This window comes from Oryctolagus cuniculus, chromosome 12 (genome assembly GCF_964237555.1).
Source record: "Oryctolagus cuniculus chromosome 12, mOryCun1.1, whole genome shotgun sequence".
NCBI lineage: Eukaryota > Metazoa > Chordata > Mammalia > Lagomorpha > Leporidae > Oryctolagus > Oryctolagus cuniculus.
In genome coordinates this window covers 87,619-102,778 of record NC_091443.1, presented here as the reverse complement: position 1 = coordinate 102,778, position 15,160 = coordinate 87,619, and the positions used below count along the sequence as shown (strand labels likewise).

At 57.5% G+C, this 15,160-nt stretch overlaps 1 protein-coding gene across 6 annotated transcripts in view; it reads left to right on the top strand.

The window, feature by feature from the left end:
• ACAN (aggrecan) overlaps window positions 1–15,160 on the top strand; it is a 49,467-nt gene that overhangs the window by 27,200 nt on the left and 7,107 nt on the right. For 3 of the 6 annotated variants that reach the window (XM_051839807.2, XM_051839800.2, XM_070053294.1), the window contains exons 10-13: window positions 480–773; window positions 1,869–2,084; window positions 4,266–8,390; window positions 9,112–9,222. In XM_051839807.2, coding sequence (XP_051695767.2) covers window positions 480–773; window positions 1,869–2,084; window positions 4,266–8,390; window positions 9,112–9,222 — 4,746 coding nt within the window. Of the gene's footprint in view, window positions 1–479; window positions 774–1,868; window positions 2,085–4,265; window positions 8,391–9,111; window positions 9,223–14,002; window positions 15,159–15,160 lie in introns of those variants that run through there. The other 3 variants (XM_051839812.2, XM_051839801.2, XM_070053295.1) reach the window with 2 other exon arrangements.

The following is a 15,160-nucleotide window of genomic DNA, read 5'->3' as shown; positions in this document are numbered from 1 at the left end:
CTCCCAGGGTCCCCTCCACCTCCTGCCCTGTCCCCTGGGGAAGTGGGGAGCTCTGCCCTAGCATCCCCCCAGGGTCCCCACCTCCTGCCCTGTCCCCTGGGGAAGTGGGGAGCTCTGCCCTAGCATCCCCCCAGGGTCCCCTCCACCTCCTGCCCTGTCCCCTGGGGAAGTGGGGAGCTCTGCCCTAGTGTCCCCCCAGCGTCCCCACCTCCTTCCCTGTCCCCTGGGGAAGTGGGGAGCTGTGCTCTAGTGTTCCCCCAGGGTCCCCATCTCCTGCCCTGTCCCCTGGGGAAGTGGGGAGCTCTGCCCTAGTGTCCCCCCAGCGTCCCCACCTCCTGTCCTGTCCCCTGGGGAAGTGGGGAGCTGTACCCTAGCGTCCTCCCAGGGTCCCCTCCACCCCCTGCCCTGTCCCCTGGGCGGGGGAGAAGAGCTCTGCCCTGGCGTCCCTCAAGGGTCCTCACTTCTGCCTCTGCCCCCAGGGGAGGTGTTCTTTGCCACGCGCCTCGAGCAGTTCACCTTCCAGGAAGCACTGGAGTTCTGTGAATCCCACAACGCCACGCTGGCCTCCACTGGCCAGCTCTATGCCGCGTGGAGCCGTGGTCTGGACAGGTGCTATGCAGGCTGGCTGGCCGATGGCAGCCTCCGCTACCCCATCGTCACCCCGCGGCCTGCCTGCGGTGGGGATAAACCCGGTGTGAGAACCGTCTACCTCTACCCCAACCAGACGGGCCTCCCGGACCCACTGTCCCGGCACCACGCCTTCTGCTTCCGAGGTGAGTCCTCCTCTGCCCAGAGTGGCCATCTGGGCTCCCCGTCCTGGCGCACTGTAAGGCTCTGACCACAAGGCAAAGTCGTCCAGAGCTGGGGAGAGAGGTGAGAACCTGGGCGCCGGGTTCGGACAGAGCTGAATCTGAGTGACTGTGTGACCTGGGCATGGGCCTGGGCCTCTCTTCCTCTGCCTGGGGGAGCCGCTCTCAGCATGAACTGGGAGCACGGTGTCAGCACCGCGCTCCTGTGCAGGTTCTCTCCTCGTAAATGCTGCTGGGAGGAGTTGCTCAGATCCACTAGCCCTGCTCACGCACCTGTCGAGTTGATTGACCCAGGCTAAAGATAGGCAGCTGTCCACGACAGTGGGCGTGGCCACACGGCTCAGAGTGATGTCCTCGCACAGCAGTGGGCATGGCCAGGGTGTGGCCATGTGTTGCTGGGCTCTGACCGGATAGGTTCTCACAGCAGCGTCCATGGAGATTCCAGGCCTGCTGCCCGGAACACAGGTTGGAGTCATGGCATGGGCTGTATTGTATATCTCACACCCACACTCGGTGTTTCTGCGATTTCCTGTGAAGCTGTCATTATTTCCAAATAAAGTTGAAGAAGTAAAACCCCGAGACTCCCAGGGTCACCTCTGAAGTTTTCGTTTTAGAAAACAGTGCCTCTGGCTGAGCCTCGAGAAGCTGGGTTTGCCCCAGGGGGTCTGATGAGGTGCTCGCCCCAGTGCCCCTCCCACCGCCTGCCACTCCCCACCCTTGGGTGCTATTCTGCAGAGACATGAGACCAGCACAGTCACCCTGCCACTGAATCTTGACATCACCCCTCAAAATGATGGCCTGAGAACCCCTGGCTTGGTCCAGAACAGGCGGCCTTGGGCACTGGCTGAGTGTGTGGAATCTGGCACCTGCTGCTTCTGCGGGCTACGCTGCCTCAGTTTGCCCTCCTATGGCATGGGGGAGACTGTTCTGAGATACAACGCTTTGCACACAGACAGCGCTCAGAGCAACACCACCCTGACTGCTGACAGAGAGCCCCACACTGGGCTGGGAGGGGGCAGGTCTGCCCATCTGAGTCCCACCCCTCCCCACTCCTTTCAGGTACTTCAGAGGCACCCTCCCCAGGGCCGGAGGAGGGTGGCACAGCCACACCTGCATCTGGCCTGGAGGACTGGATTGTCACCCAGGTGGGGCCTGGCGTGGCTGCCACCCCCAGGGCAGAGGAGAGAACCGCAGTCCCCGGCTTCGCCACTGAGCCAGGAAACCAGACAGGATGGGAAGCAGCCTCCAGCCCAGTGGGCACCTCCCTGCTCCCAGGTTGGTGTGGCTGGGCTTTGCCCCCGTCTGCCGGTGGTGGGTCGTTTCTCTCCCGGGACCTGTGCTTGCTTTTCCCAGCCTTGACCCAGCTGGGAGACCTCTGCTGGCCTCTAGGGCCTGGTCTTCGTTCCTCCTGCACACACATCCAGTTACCCAGCCTCTGTGTCTCTCCTCCAGCACTGACAACCCTATTCTAATGCTCTTTAACTTCTCTTGCATGGAGATCTCCCAACAGGGGAAGAACCAGGGTGGGGGCAGGTGTAGGAGGGGTGACTGTGGTCTGTGGGCTCCTCGTCTTTCTCCTCCTTCCTGTCACTCTTCTGGGCCAGGCATCCCCATCCAGAGCCTCAGATGGGACACGACATGGTGAAAGCCGCATCCCCAGACTTTGCTGGAGAAAGTGTTTTGTTCCCACCAAGCTCTGGGGAATGCTGCTCGTTGACGTCACCAGAATCGCCCTCTGCAGACTCTGTCTCAGCCTCACAGAAGCCCAAGTGCCCTGCACGTCTCCCAGGGGAGGGTGCATGCAGGGTGCCTCAAACGGCCCTGACCACAGCAGCTTTTTTGTCTTCTGTGGCTCCCGGTTTGGGTCAGGCTGGACGAAAGCAAGGCACAGTGGTGTGTGTGTGCCAGTCAGCTCTCCGAGTGCACGTGCATCTGAAGACAGGAGGGTCTGAGAGCTCCCCTCCAGTTCGGTCCCAGGTTTTTCAGCTGTGCCAGGTGCTCCTCTGTGCCAGGTGAGGGTGCATCTGTTAAGCAGGTGAGACTCTGGCCCAGCTACCTCACCCACTGCCACACCTGCCCAGGCCCTTTCTCACCCCTCCCAGGACAAGAATAACAGACTCCCCTTTGGAGTGCGATTGTGGTGTGGCAGGAGCCAGCAGCCACCCTCAGGGAGTTCCCCATGGGGCGGGGCTCCCACAGCCCCACAGCCCTCAGCTCCTGGCTGCCTGGCTGACGGCAGCTGTGTCTGGAACCACCTGTGCTGTTCACTCCACATCTTCTGCTGTAAATTGGCTTGATTTTTAAAAACAAGTGAGTTGCGGTGGCATCTGGCACAGTGGTGCCTGCATCCCAGAGCGCCTGCATTCAGGTCCCAGCTCTGCTTCCGATTCCAGCTTCCTGCTGATATGCACCTGGGAGGCTGCAGGTGATGGCTGAAGCACTTGGTTTCCTGCAACCAGGAGACCTGAACTAACTCTCTGGGTTCCGGCTTCTGCCCTGGCCCAGTCCCAGCCGTCGCAGGTGTTCAGGGAGTGCGTCAGTGAGTAGGAGTGCTTTCTGTCTCTCTGCCTCTCAAACAAACAAATAAATGAAGTTTTGAAGCTTGCGGGGAAATGGAATTAAAAGTTAATTTTTTTCTGGTGCCAAAGTATTTGAAATTCACACACAATTTTTTTTCATAATATGCATTTTCTGTGAACTTCCTGGAGACCCCGTGTGGTGGGTGCACTCCATGATCAAAGTGAAAAGTGCTTTTCCAGGCTTCTTCCCTCCCTACACCTCAGTGCTCAGGTGCTCACCTGGGAAAATAAGGCCCAGGGTACATGCGAGGTTCGACACTCAGCTTGGGTATTGTTAAACGCCCAGGAAAGCAAGACGGATAGAAGATCACATAGCAGCGATTATTTAAAGTGGTGGGGCTTGCTTTTTCCTCTGTTTTTAAGTCTTCTGTAACAGGGCATCAGAATGGTTTACAAACAGCACCCCCTGCCACTGCCCACCTCACAGGGATGGGTTGAGATCCAGGGTCCCCACACTCTGGCCGGCACCAGTATTACCCGAGGACTTGAGGGGACACGGGGTCCTGGCCCCAGCAGAGTTTCTGCCTCAGGCTGGGAATTTGCTTCTCTCTCAGCCGCCCCACCCTTTGGAAATCCGATAGCGTGGAAGGACTTGGAGGGTCGCCCTGGTTGTCCTAGGTGGCAGCTAGGCCCCCACCTCCAGCCTCACCAGGCGCAGCCAATGTAGCCTGCAGCCCTGAGGGTCCTGGGGGAGCCCCTCTGCCCTCCCTGCCTTCCCAAGACATTACACAGTTCCAGTAGAACAAGTCGACACACAGCTGAGCACCTGAGAGAGAAGTTTTACTGTCGAAGGAATGGAGTCCAGCTGCTTTAGATTAGCTTAAAACGGGGCAGAGTTAACAAATGCACACCTGGTCTTCCTTCTTCCGTTTTTCAGGGATCCCTCCCACGTGGCCTCCCACTGGCACGGCAGCCGAGGGGACCACGGAAGGTCTTTCCACAGCCGCAATGCCTTCTGCCTCCGAGGGGCCGTACACACCCTCATCGCTGGTGGCCAGGGAGACTGAGCTGCCAGGTCTTGGAGTGACGTCTGTGCCCCCCGACATCAGTGGAGACCTCACAAGCAGTGGAGAAGCTTCGGGACTCTTTGGCCCCACTGGGCAGCCCCTGGGGGGCAGTGCAAGTGGCTTGCCCTCTGGAGAGCTGGACTCTGGCAGTCTCACCCCCACAGTGGGATCAGGCCTGCCTATTGGAAGTGGACTGGCCTCAGGTGATGAAGACAGAATTCAGTGGTCCAGCTCTACTGAGGTTGGTGGGGTGACCTCTGGGGCAGAGATTCCAGAGACTTCTGCCTCAGGGGTTGGGACTGACCTCAGTGGGCTTCCTTCTGGGGCAGAGATTCCAGAGACTTTTGCTTCAGGAGTTGGGACTGACCTCAGTGGGCTTCCTTCTGGAGCAGAGATTCTAGAAACATCTGCCTCAGGAGTTGGGACTGACCTCAGTGGGCTTCCTTCTGGAGGAGAGATTCCAGAGACTTTTGCCTCAGGAGTTGGGACTGACCTCAGTGGGCTTCCTTCTGGAGCAGAGATTCCAGAGACTTTTGCTTCAGGAGTTGGGACTGACCTCAGTGGGCTTCCTTCTGGAGCAGAGATTCTAGAAACATCTGCCTCAGGAGTTGGGACTGACCTCAGTGGGCTTCCTTCTGGAGGAGAGATTCCAGAGACTTTTGCCTCAGGAGTTGGGACTGACCTCAGTGGGCTTCCTTCTGGAGCAGAGATTCCAGAGACTTTTGCCTCAGGGGTTGGGACTGACCTCAGTGGGCTTCCTTCTGGAGGAGAGATTCCAGAGACTTTTGCCTCAGGAGTTGGGACTGACCTCAGTGGGCTTCCTTCTGGGGGAGACATTCTAGAAACATCTGCCTCAGGGGTTGGGACTGACCTCAGTGGGCTTCCTTCTGGAGCAGAGATTCTAGAAACATCTGCCTCAGGAGTTGGGACTGACCTCAGTGGGCTTCCTTCTGGAGCAGAGATTCCAGAGACTTTTGCCTCAGGAGTTGGGACTGACCTCAGTGGGCTTCCTTCTGGAGCAGAGATTCTAGAAACATCTGCCTCAGGGGTTGGGACTGACCTCAGTGGGCTTCCTTCTGGAGCAGAGATTCCAGAGACTTTTGCCTCAGGAGTTGGGACTGACCTCAGTGGGCTTCCTTCTGGAGCAGAGATTCTAGAAACATCTGCCTCAGGGGTTGGGACTGACCTCAGTGGGCTTCCTTCTGGAGCAGAGATTCCAGAGACTTTTGCCTCAGGAGTTGGGACTGACCTCAGTGGGCTTCCTTCTGGGGGAGACATTCTAGAAACATCTGCCTCAGGGGTTGGGACTGACCTCAGTGGGCTTCCTTCTGGAGCAGAGATTCTAGAAACATCTGCCTCAGGAGTTGGGACTGACCTCAGTGGGCTTCCTTCTGGAGCAGAGATTCCAGAAACATCTGCCTCAGGAGTTGGGACTGACCTCAGTGGGCTTCCTTCTGGAGCAGAGATTCTAGAAACATCTGCCTCAGGGGTTGGGACTGACCTCAGTGGGCTTCCTTCTGGAGCAGAGATTCTAGAAACATCTGCCTCAGGAGTTGGGACTGACCTCAGTGGGCTTCCTTCTGGAGCAGAGATTCTAGAAACATCTGCCTCAGGAGTTGGGACTGACCTCAGTGGGCTTCCTTCTGGGGGAGACATTCTAGAAACATCTGCCTCAGGAGTTGGGACTGACCTCAGTGGGCTTCCTTCTGGGGGAGACATTCTAGAAACATCTGCCTCAGGAGTTGGGACTGACCTCAGTGGGCTTCCTTCTGGAGCAGAGATTCTAGAAACATCTGCCTCAGGGGTTGGGACTGACCTCAGTGGGCTTCCTTCTGGAGCAGAGATTCTAGAAACATCTGCCTCAGGGGTTGGGACTGACCTCAGTGGGCTTCCTTCTGGAGCAGAGATTCCAGAGACTTTTGCCTCAGGAGTTGGGGACCTCAGTGGGCTCCCTCCTGGAAGGGAAGATCTAGAGACCTTAACTTCTGGAGTTGGGGACCTCAGTGGGTTGTCTTCTGGAAAAGATGGCTTGGTGGGATCTGCATCTGGAGCTTTGGACTTTGGCGGAACTCTAGGAAGTGGGCAAATTCCAGAAACAAGTGGCCTTCCCTCGGGATATAGTGGAGAGTACTCCGAGGTCGACCTGGGAAGTGGCCCCTCCTCCGGCCTGCCTGACTTTAGTGGGCTTCCATCTGGGTTCCCAACTGTCTCCCTGGTAGATACTCCATTGGTGGAAGTGGTCACAGCCACCACTGCACATGAACTGGAAGGGAGGGGGACCATTGGCATCAGCGGTGCAGGGGAAATATCTGGACTTCCCTCCAGTGAGCTGGACGTTAGTGGGGGCACCAGTGGAGCTGATATTAGTGGTGAAGCTGACGTTGGCGGGGAGGCATCTGGACTCATTGTTAGAGGACAGCCATCAGGGTTCCCCGACACCAGTGGGGAAGCATTTGGAGTGACCGAGGTCAGTGGATTGTCCTCTGGACAGCCGGATCTCAGTGGAGAAGCATCTGGAGTTCTTTTTGGGAGTGGTCCACCATTCGGCATAACTGATCTGAGTGGAGAGCCCAGTGGGCAGCCATCTGGTCTGCCAGAATTCAGCGGGACGACACACAGAATCCCTGACCTGGTTTCTGGAGCCACAAGTGGTAGTGGTGAATCTTCTGGCATTGCCTTTGTGGACACCAGTGTGGTCGAAGTGACACCTACTACACTGAGAGAAGAAGAAGGCTTAGGGTCTGTGGAATTCAGTGGCTTCCCTTCTGGGGAGACAGGGTTGTCAGGCACGCCTGAGACCATTGATGTCAGTGGACAGTCTTCTGGAACAATTGACTCAAGTGGGTTTACGTCCTTGGCTCCGGAAGTCAGTGGCTCACCAAGTGGAGTAGCTGAGGTCAGTGGAGAAGCTTCTGGGACTGAGATCACGAGTGGCCTGCCCTCAGGAGTGTTTGACAGCAGTGGACTTCCGTCTGGTTTCCCCACTGTTTCTCTAGTAGACAGAACTTTGGTAGAATCCGTAACCCAGGCCCCAACAGCCCAAGAAGCAGAAGGGCCCTCAGACATTTTGGAACTCAGCGGTGTGCACTCTGGATTGCCGGATGTGTCTGGAGCCCATTCTGGATTTCTGGACCCAAGTGGGCTACAGTCTGGGCTGGTGGAACCCAGTGGGGAGCCACCACGCACCCCGTATTTTAGTGGGGACTTTCCCAGCACCCCTGATGTGAGTGGAGAAGCCTCTGCAGCCACAAGCTCCAGTGGGGACATCTCAGGACTGCCAGAAGTTACTTTAGTCACTTCTGAGTTCATGGAGGGTGTTACTCGACCAACTGTTTCTCAAGAACTTGGCCAAGGACCCCCTATGACCCACGTCCCAAAGCTTTTTGAGTCCAGTGGAGAAGCCCTTGCATCTGGGGACACGAGTGGAGCTGCACCAGCCTTCCCTGGGTCTGGACTAGAAGCATCCTCCGTCCCAGAATCCCACGGCGAGACATCTGCCTATGCTGAGCCTGGGACGAAGGCAGCTGCTGCACCTGACGCCAGTGGAGAAGCCTCTGGGTCCCCTGATTCTGGTGAAATCACCTCTGTTTTCCGAGAAGCTGCTGGTGAGGGAGCCTCGGGCCTGGAGGTGAGCAGCAGCTCTCTGGCCTCTCAGCAAGGCCCCAGGGAGGGCTCAGCATCCCCAGAAGTGAGTGGAGAGTCTACCACCAGCTACGAAATAGGTACAGAGACATCAGGCCTGCCTCTGGCCACTCCCGCAGCTTCTGAGGACAGAGCTGAAGTCAGTGGAGACCTATCTGGCCGCACGCCGGTACCGGTGGATGTTGTCACCAATGTCCCAGAGGCCGAGTGGATCCAGCACAGCCAGCGTCCTGCAGAGATGTGGCCGGAGACCAAGTCCTCAAGCCCCTCGTACTCAGGAGAAGACACAGCTGGAACAGCCGCCTCTCCAGCCTCTGCAGACACGCCAGGTGAACCAGGGCCAACCACAGCAGGTATTGTTGGGACGCGTTTACTCTAAGGTGCTTTGGTAAATTCAGCCTACAGGCAGCTGTAGTGCAGTGGGAGGCTGTGCAGCCTCAGGCAAAATTCTTAGCCTCTTTGAGCCTGTAGTTGCAGGGGAGCTAAGAAGGGTCAGCAGAGCGTAAACGCAGGCACTCAGCATCACCCCTCGCACATGGTGCGCTTGCAAAGATGAGTGATTGCTGTCATTCCAGTGGACTCCCACACAGGAGCGTTTTTGTGTGGATCCAACCATCTGTGCTTTGCACAAGGAGGGAGAGGGTGCCAGTGTAGGCAGCATTAGAACCCTGCTGGTGCACCCTGGGGAGCGGGAACCCACTGTTCACTCTGCAGTTGAGGTCTGCACAGTGCAAGGAGCTGCAAAGGGTCACCGTGGCCATGTCCTGATTCAGACCCTGAGTCTACAGGGACCCCTGTCGTATTGTCACTGTCTCACTGCAACACAATTGCAGGCAGTTGCTGCTTTCCCATTGCTCTTGGCTTTGGGACCCCTTGCACCTGTCTCTGGGCTGGGAGAGCTTTCACAGGCGGACTCCCCCGCCCAGTGCTGGAGGCCAGGAGCCAAGGAGGGACTGAGTCCTCAGAGACAGGCTGACCCAAAGCCAGCCTCACAGGGGAGTGTGGGAACCTCCTGCTGCAGCCGCCCCCAGGCTGCTGGGGTCTTGATGCTCAACCTCTTCCCTGGGGTCACAGCCCCCAGGTCCTGTGCTGAAGAGCCCTGTGGCCCTGGAACCTGCCAGGAGACAGAGGGACGCGTCACATGCCTGTGCCCCCCTGGCCACACTGGCGAGTACTGTGACATAGGTAAGTCCCTCGTGGGCCATGAGGTGTGAGGGTGGGGGCACTGGCTGGAGTACAGCAGGAGGAAGTGGCAGAGCTCAGCGGAGGCTGAGAGGAGAGGCGGGGGTGGGGGAGAGGTGGAAAGGAGAGGTGGGGGGGAGGAGAGGCAGGGAGAGGTGGGGAAGAGGGGGGAGGAGAGGGGGAGGAGAAGAGGGAGAAGTGGGGGAAGAGGTGAGGGAGAGGGAGGAGGAGAGGCAGGGGAGAGGTGGGAGGAGAGGGGCAGGAGACTGGGAGGAGAGGAAGTGGGGAAAGGTGGAGAGGCGGGGGGAGGAGCGGTGTTGGGGTGGAAGTCGTGAGCCCACAGCAGAGTCCCTGGGCACCAACCCTCTGGAGCCTGTTTGTCCTTAGCCTCAGCCCAGGACCCTTTTGGGTAGGTGAGGAGCCTGGAGGTCCTCCCAAGGAAGGAGTTGCCACTTTCCTCCAAGCTCATAGTCTTGGGTTAGGTCTCTCCACCACCCAGGGCCCTTATCCACAGCTCCTAAATCCAGAATTCAAGGCCCAAGATCTTTCAGGAAAGGACCTGATTCCCAGGACAAATGGAAAAACTGAAAGAAATGAATCCTGGGGAAGCCCCTGTGTTGAGGTGGGCCCTGTGGGCATCTGCCCTCTGTAGCCTTTCTGCTGTCTACCAGGAAGGGCCCTGGGTGTGTGTACACCCTTGCATAGCCTCTCTAGTGCCACATGTGTATAAGTGACCAGCTGTGAGGGGAGGTGGCCGCCCACATACGGGGGCTGGGACCCAGGAAGGCCCTGGGTTCGTGGCCAGGAGCAATGTCTCCAGGGGTCATGCTGACTCGGGGACTATAACCCCAATTCTCCTGTACCCCCCAGATGGGCAACTCCTTCTCCACCTGGTACTTGAGGCAGAGGTGTGACTCTGGTGTCAGAAGTTATAGCAAAACTCATGTCCTTGGAACCCCGACCTTACTCAAGTGATGACAGTGGCCTGAACTGTGCTGTGCTGGGGACTGCCTCTCTGTGACCAGGTGGATTTCCAAAGGCTTCTTTCCCACAGTTCCTTCCCAGATACCTCTGGGACAGCCTGGTGGTCACCTCCATTTGAGCAGAGGGGCCGAGCACTCGCCCTGACCCCTGTCACTCATCTTGATCCGTGGACTGGATCAAGACACGATGTCCTCACTGATTTCTTTTACGCTTGCGCTGGTCTCAGAGAGCTGCAGCCAGACTCTGCAGAGCTGGCGTGGGGGTCGTCCCCAGGAGCAGGTGTCGCTCATCGCTCAGTCCAGCCGTCACTTTCCTTGTCCGTGTACGAGGACCCAGGGTGGCGGTTCTCAGCTTTACACCCACCCTCCTGTTCTGATTGGAATGGTTCCATGGCCTTGGCCCTGGGTTTTCACGACTCCCAGGAGGCTCCCATGTGCAGCCAGGGCTGAGAACTACTGGTGTGAGGTTAAGATCACCTGTGGAGAGCACCTGGCTGGAAGAGCCATGTAACAAGCGGGTCCCACCCGCCGTGGGGGTCTCCCGCCCCCGTGTGGCTGAGGAGCCGGCGATAGGGACCAGCCCCGCCCAAGCCTGGGCTCCCAGGTTCACTCAGCTCGTGGTTCCGATGCTTACAGCAGCAGCTCGGGCCGTGCCTGTTCTGCACAAGCACCTGTTGCTTCTGGTGCTGGAGCCGGGAACCACAGGTTGTCAGACTGGGACCTGTGTCCTCCAGTGGCTGTGGGCAGGGAACACAGCATGGTCCGGAGGCAGTGTTTGACTCCTCAGGGGAAAAGTTCCACCTTGTAAGAGGTTAGAGGCTGTATTTAGTTTAGAAAGAAAACATCTGACGGTTGCTCTCATCTTGTTCAGTCAGTATCCATAAACAATTTCATGATAATTTTTTTTTTTAATATTTCTTTTCTTTTTTTTTTTCCACTGGCAGAGTTCTAACTCGAAAGAGAGACAGAGAGAAAGGTCTTCCTTCCATTGTTTCACCCCCCTCCCCCAACTGGCCGCTATAGCCGGCGCTGTGCGGATCCGAAGCCAGGAGCCAGGTGCTTCCTCCTGGTCTCCTATGCAGGTGCAGGGCCCAAGCACTTGGGCCACCCTCCACTGCCTTCCCGGGCCACAGCAGAGAGCTGGACGAAGAGGAGCAACCGGGACAGAACCAGTGCCCCAACCGGGACTAGAACCCGGGGTGCCGGCGCCACAGGTGGAGGATTAGCCTAGTGAGTTGCGGCGCTGGCCTCATGATAAGTTATTAATCAGTACTTTGGACTTCAGAATAACTGTTGAGTGAACATCCAGACTGTGTGGTTTCCCAGGCACGACTGCTCTGTTCCTCACCTGTGGCAGCAGCAGCAGCACCGGGCCCTGGGGTTCCGATTCAGCCTAGAACCATCCGGGATGCTTTGAAAAGTGTTTTGTGGCCGGCACCATGGCTCAATAGGCTAATCCTCCATCTGCAGTTCCGGCACCCCAGGTTCTAGTCCTGGTCGGGACGCCGGATTCTGTCCCGGTAGCTCCTCGTCCAGGCCAGCTCTCTGCTGTGGCCCGGGAAGGCAGTGGAGGATGGCCCAGGTCCTTGGGCCCTGCACCCCATGGGAGACCAGGAGAAGCACCTGGCTCCTGGCTTTGGATCAGCGTGGTGCCACAGCGTGCCGGCTGCAGTGGCCACTGGGGGGTGAACCAACGGCAAAGGAAGACCTGTCTCTCTGTCTCTCTCTCTCACTGTCCACTCTGCCTGTAAAAAAAAAAAAAGAAAGAAAGAAAAGAAAAGAAAAGAAAAAAGAGAGAGAGAGAGAGAAAAAGAAGTGTTTCATTTCGTTTCGTTTTGCTTCAGCTGCCCCAGTGATTCCTGCATGCAGCGAGGTTGGAACCGTGGTCCTGGCCCAGGCCCCGCCAGCCTCCGGTGGTCCCAGGGCTGTGTGGCCACCTCTTTCTGCTGCTTCTCACTCACTAGAGTTGGAGCTCTAGAGGAGCTGAACTACTCCCTGGGAGAGAAATGCTTTCGAAGCCAGTGGCAATAGAGGCTTGCAAGTGAAAATACAAGCTACACCTTGACTTGACAGAGAAAGTCCACAGGCAGATTTAGCAAGGAGGATATTCAGGGTGCCTTCAAGACCAACCTTTAAAATATGAAAGACTTGAAATAGTATAAACAATGATCACACACTTTTTAACTTAATGAAGCATATTCTAGAAACTAACTGGAACTGGTCAGGTTTTTTTAAAAAAAAGATATATTTATTTGAAATTCAGAGTTAGAGACAGGGAGAGACAGAGAGAGAGAGGTCTTCCATCTGCTGGTTCACTCCCCAAATGACTAAAATGGGTGGAGCTGGGCCAGTCTGAAGCCAGGAGCCGGGAGATTCTTCCAGGTCTCCCAGATGGGTGTAGAGGCCCAAGGATTTGGGCCATCCTCTACTGCCTTCCCAGGAGCATTAGCAGAGAGGTGGATCTGAAGTGGAGCATCTGGGACTCAAACCTGTGCCCACATGGGATGCCGGCCTCGCAGGCAGTGGCTTTACCTGCTGCGCCACATTGCCGGCCCCAGTCTGGGTGCTCTTAAGTCCTGTTCTCAACTGTGCAGCCCAGGAGCCACACGCAGGTCTGTCCTGATGGACCCTGAGTCTGTGCAGAGGACGGAGCATCTATGGAGCTGAGGGGTCTTCCCCTGGGGATTGTCCCCTGTCCTCTTCCAGGAAAGCTGTGTCCACGGTCAGTGCACAGGTGCACAGGCTGTCCCTGACCTCCTGGTATCAGAGTCTTTGTGCAGGGCAAGCCCTTGACTTGAATATCGTTAAGGTCTGCTGTCACAGAGTTTTCTATTTTCATACCTGCCAGGAGCCTTGCAGGTCCTGGGCCCTGACCCAGGCAGAAATCGCGCATGACCCATTCAAGGTGGGGGCCTCGTGATTATCGGCAAGATCTCTGCTCCCCTCGCCTTCACTGGATGCTCAGAGGGCTTCCTCCCCAGAGTCGGAGGCTTGCAGAGGCCGGCTCAGAAACAAGCTCTCTCTTTTGCTTGTGGGAGTGTGGAGAGGACCAGGGAACCCCCCGAGCACCTCCAGTGGTGATGAGGGAGACTAGCTGGTGCAGCAGCTGAGCGTGGAGGACCCCCGAGTCTCTTCCTCCACATGGGGCAGAAGCCGGCTTCAGACTCACTCCCGACTCTCCCCTCCATCTCTGCTCTGTCTCCCCTACTGACCAGCGTGGGCCAGGCACTGGCTCGGTTCTGCCCCTGTAACTGACAGCAGCTCCCTGCCCCTGGGCTGTGGGAGCTGACATCTGGCTGGAGGGGTTCTTGACAGTTACTGCTTCCTTGCCTTTGTGTTCCTCCTTCACGGAGTCTGCCCAGGCCCGGCGCCCTTCTCTCCCTCCCTGTGAGCACCTGGCCTGGGGTTCACACTCTGCACTCACAGCAGTGACACTTCCCTTGGTTCCAGAAGCCCAGAGATACCCGAACTGCCTTTCACAGGAAGCAGAGGGGATGAGGCAGGGCGGGAGCGCATCCCTGGTGAGCAGGACCCCCAGGGCCCCAGCTGTACCCCCTGCTGTAGAAGCGCTGACTCAGCCTCTCCTGGCCCTCGGGCTTCCTCTCCTCACCTTTGAGCCCAGGGCCCTGCAGGAAAGACTTTTGAGCCCAGGATTGGCCCCTGCTGCACTCTCAGCTGTGTACCCTGGACAAGCACAGAAGGGGAGGGATACTGCCTCCTGGGGCCCCTGGCAGCCTGGGAATGGGGGTGCAGTAAGCGTCTGGGACAGCTGGGAGCCTGGTGTCTGGCTCTTCCCCCAGAGGCCACTCCTGTGCCCTGCTCTGTACGACTGCTTCAGCGCCTACGTTTGCTTGACTGCCTTTGCCCAGTGCTTCCCACTCCTGCAATGACTAATGGACAACGGAGCACGGAAGCCCGGCTTCCACCCTGCACACTGGCCTGATCTATTTTTGCTGCCACTGCTGCTGCCGGGAGTCCTGCTGCATGCTGGGAATCAAGTGCATGCTGGGATTTCAGTCAGTTCCTCATGCATTTTGGTTTTGCTTGGAACAGTTCCACCCTTGGAACTGTTGGTTTCTAATCCGCGGTGTGTGCTCTCTGAGGTGTTAAGGACATGGTCAGATAAGCAAGAAGCCTCCCACTGCATAAGCCCAGCCCTGGTCCAGAAGACATCCGCTGTGCCCGCTGCCCAGGACTGGCTGTAAGATCTGGCGTGCGCTTGTGGGAGGCGAGGACTAACTCCTGGCATGTGTTCAGGAGCACAGAACTCGGCTGCTCGGTTGGGGAGGACCATGGACGCGTCATCGAAGCTGACAGCTACCAGCACAGCGGCCACGTCAGGTGGCAGAGCCCTGTTGACTGGCAGGAGGAGCTGTACCATGACTGTCACGTTCCCAGGGGAGGAGATGCAGCAACAGCCAGCAGGAGCCGTGGGAGTGGAATAGGAAGAGAGCAGGAGGAATTTCCAGAGCTGCTCGGAAAGAACCAATTTGATCTCATTTGTTACGTTGCATAACTGATGAGAAGTTGAAGTACAGGCCGGTGACTAACTCAAGTCCTACGTAGAGATCGGGAAGAACGTCGTGGGGCCAGGAGCACAGAAGGGAAGACAGATGCCCCTGAGAACATGCTGATGGGAGCCTGCCTGCATCCGAGGGGAAGTGCGCTTTCCTGGGCGGGGGCAGCGCGCCAGCCTCCAGTGCTGTCCCCCTCTGCATGGGATGGAGCCCCTTTAGAAACTGTGACTCCGCAAAGAGATCCACGTTCTGGGGAAACACTGGGCACGGTGTCTGACCTTTTCCCAAGAGAGATGCTGGCTTCATCTTTACGAGACACCGTAGAACCGTACGTGCTGCAGATAAGGAGGCAGTTACCGAGTCTCCCGGGAACGCCCGGGCGCCGTTGTCTGTGGGTCTGTGCTCTGCAGGGCACTGCCGTTCTTTCTGGTCCTGCTCGGC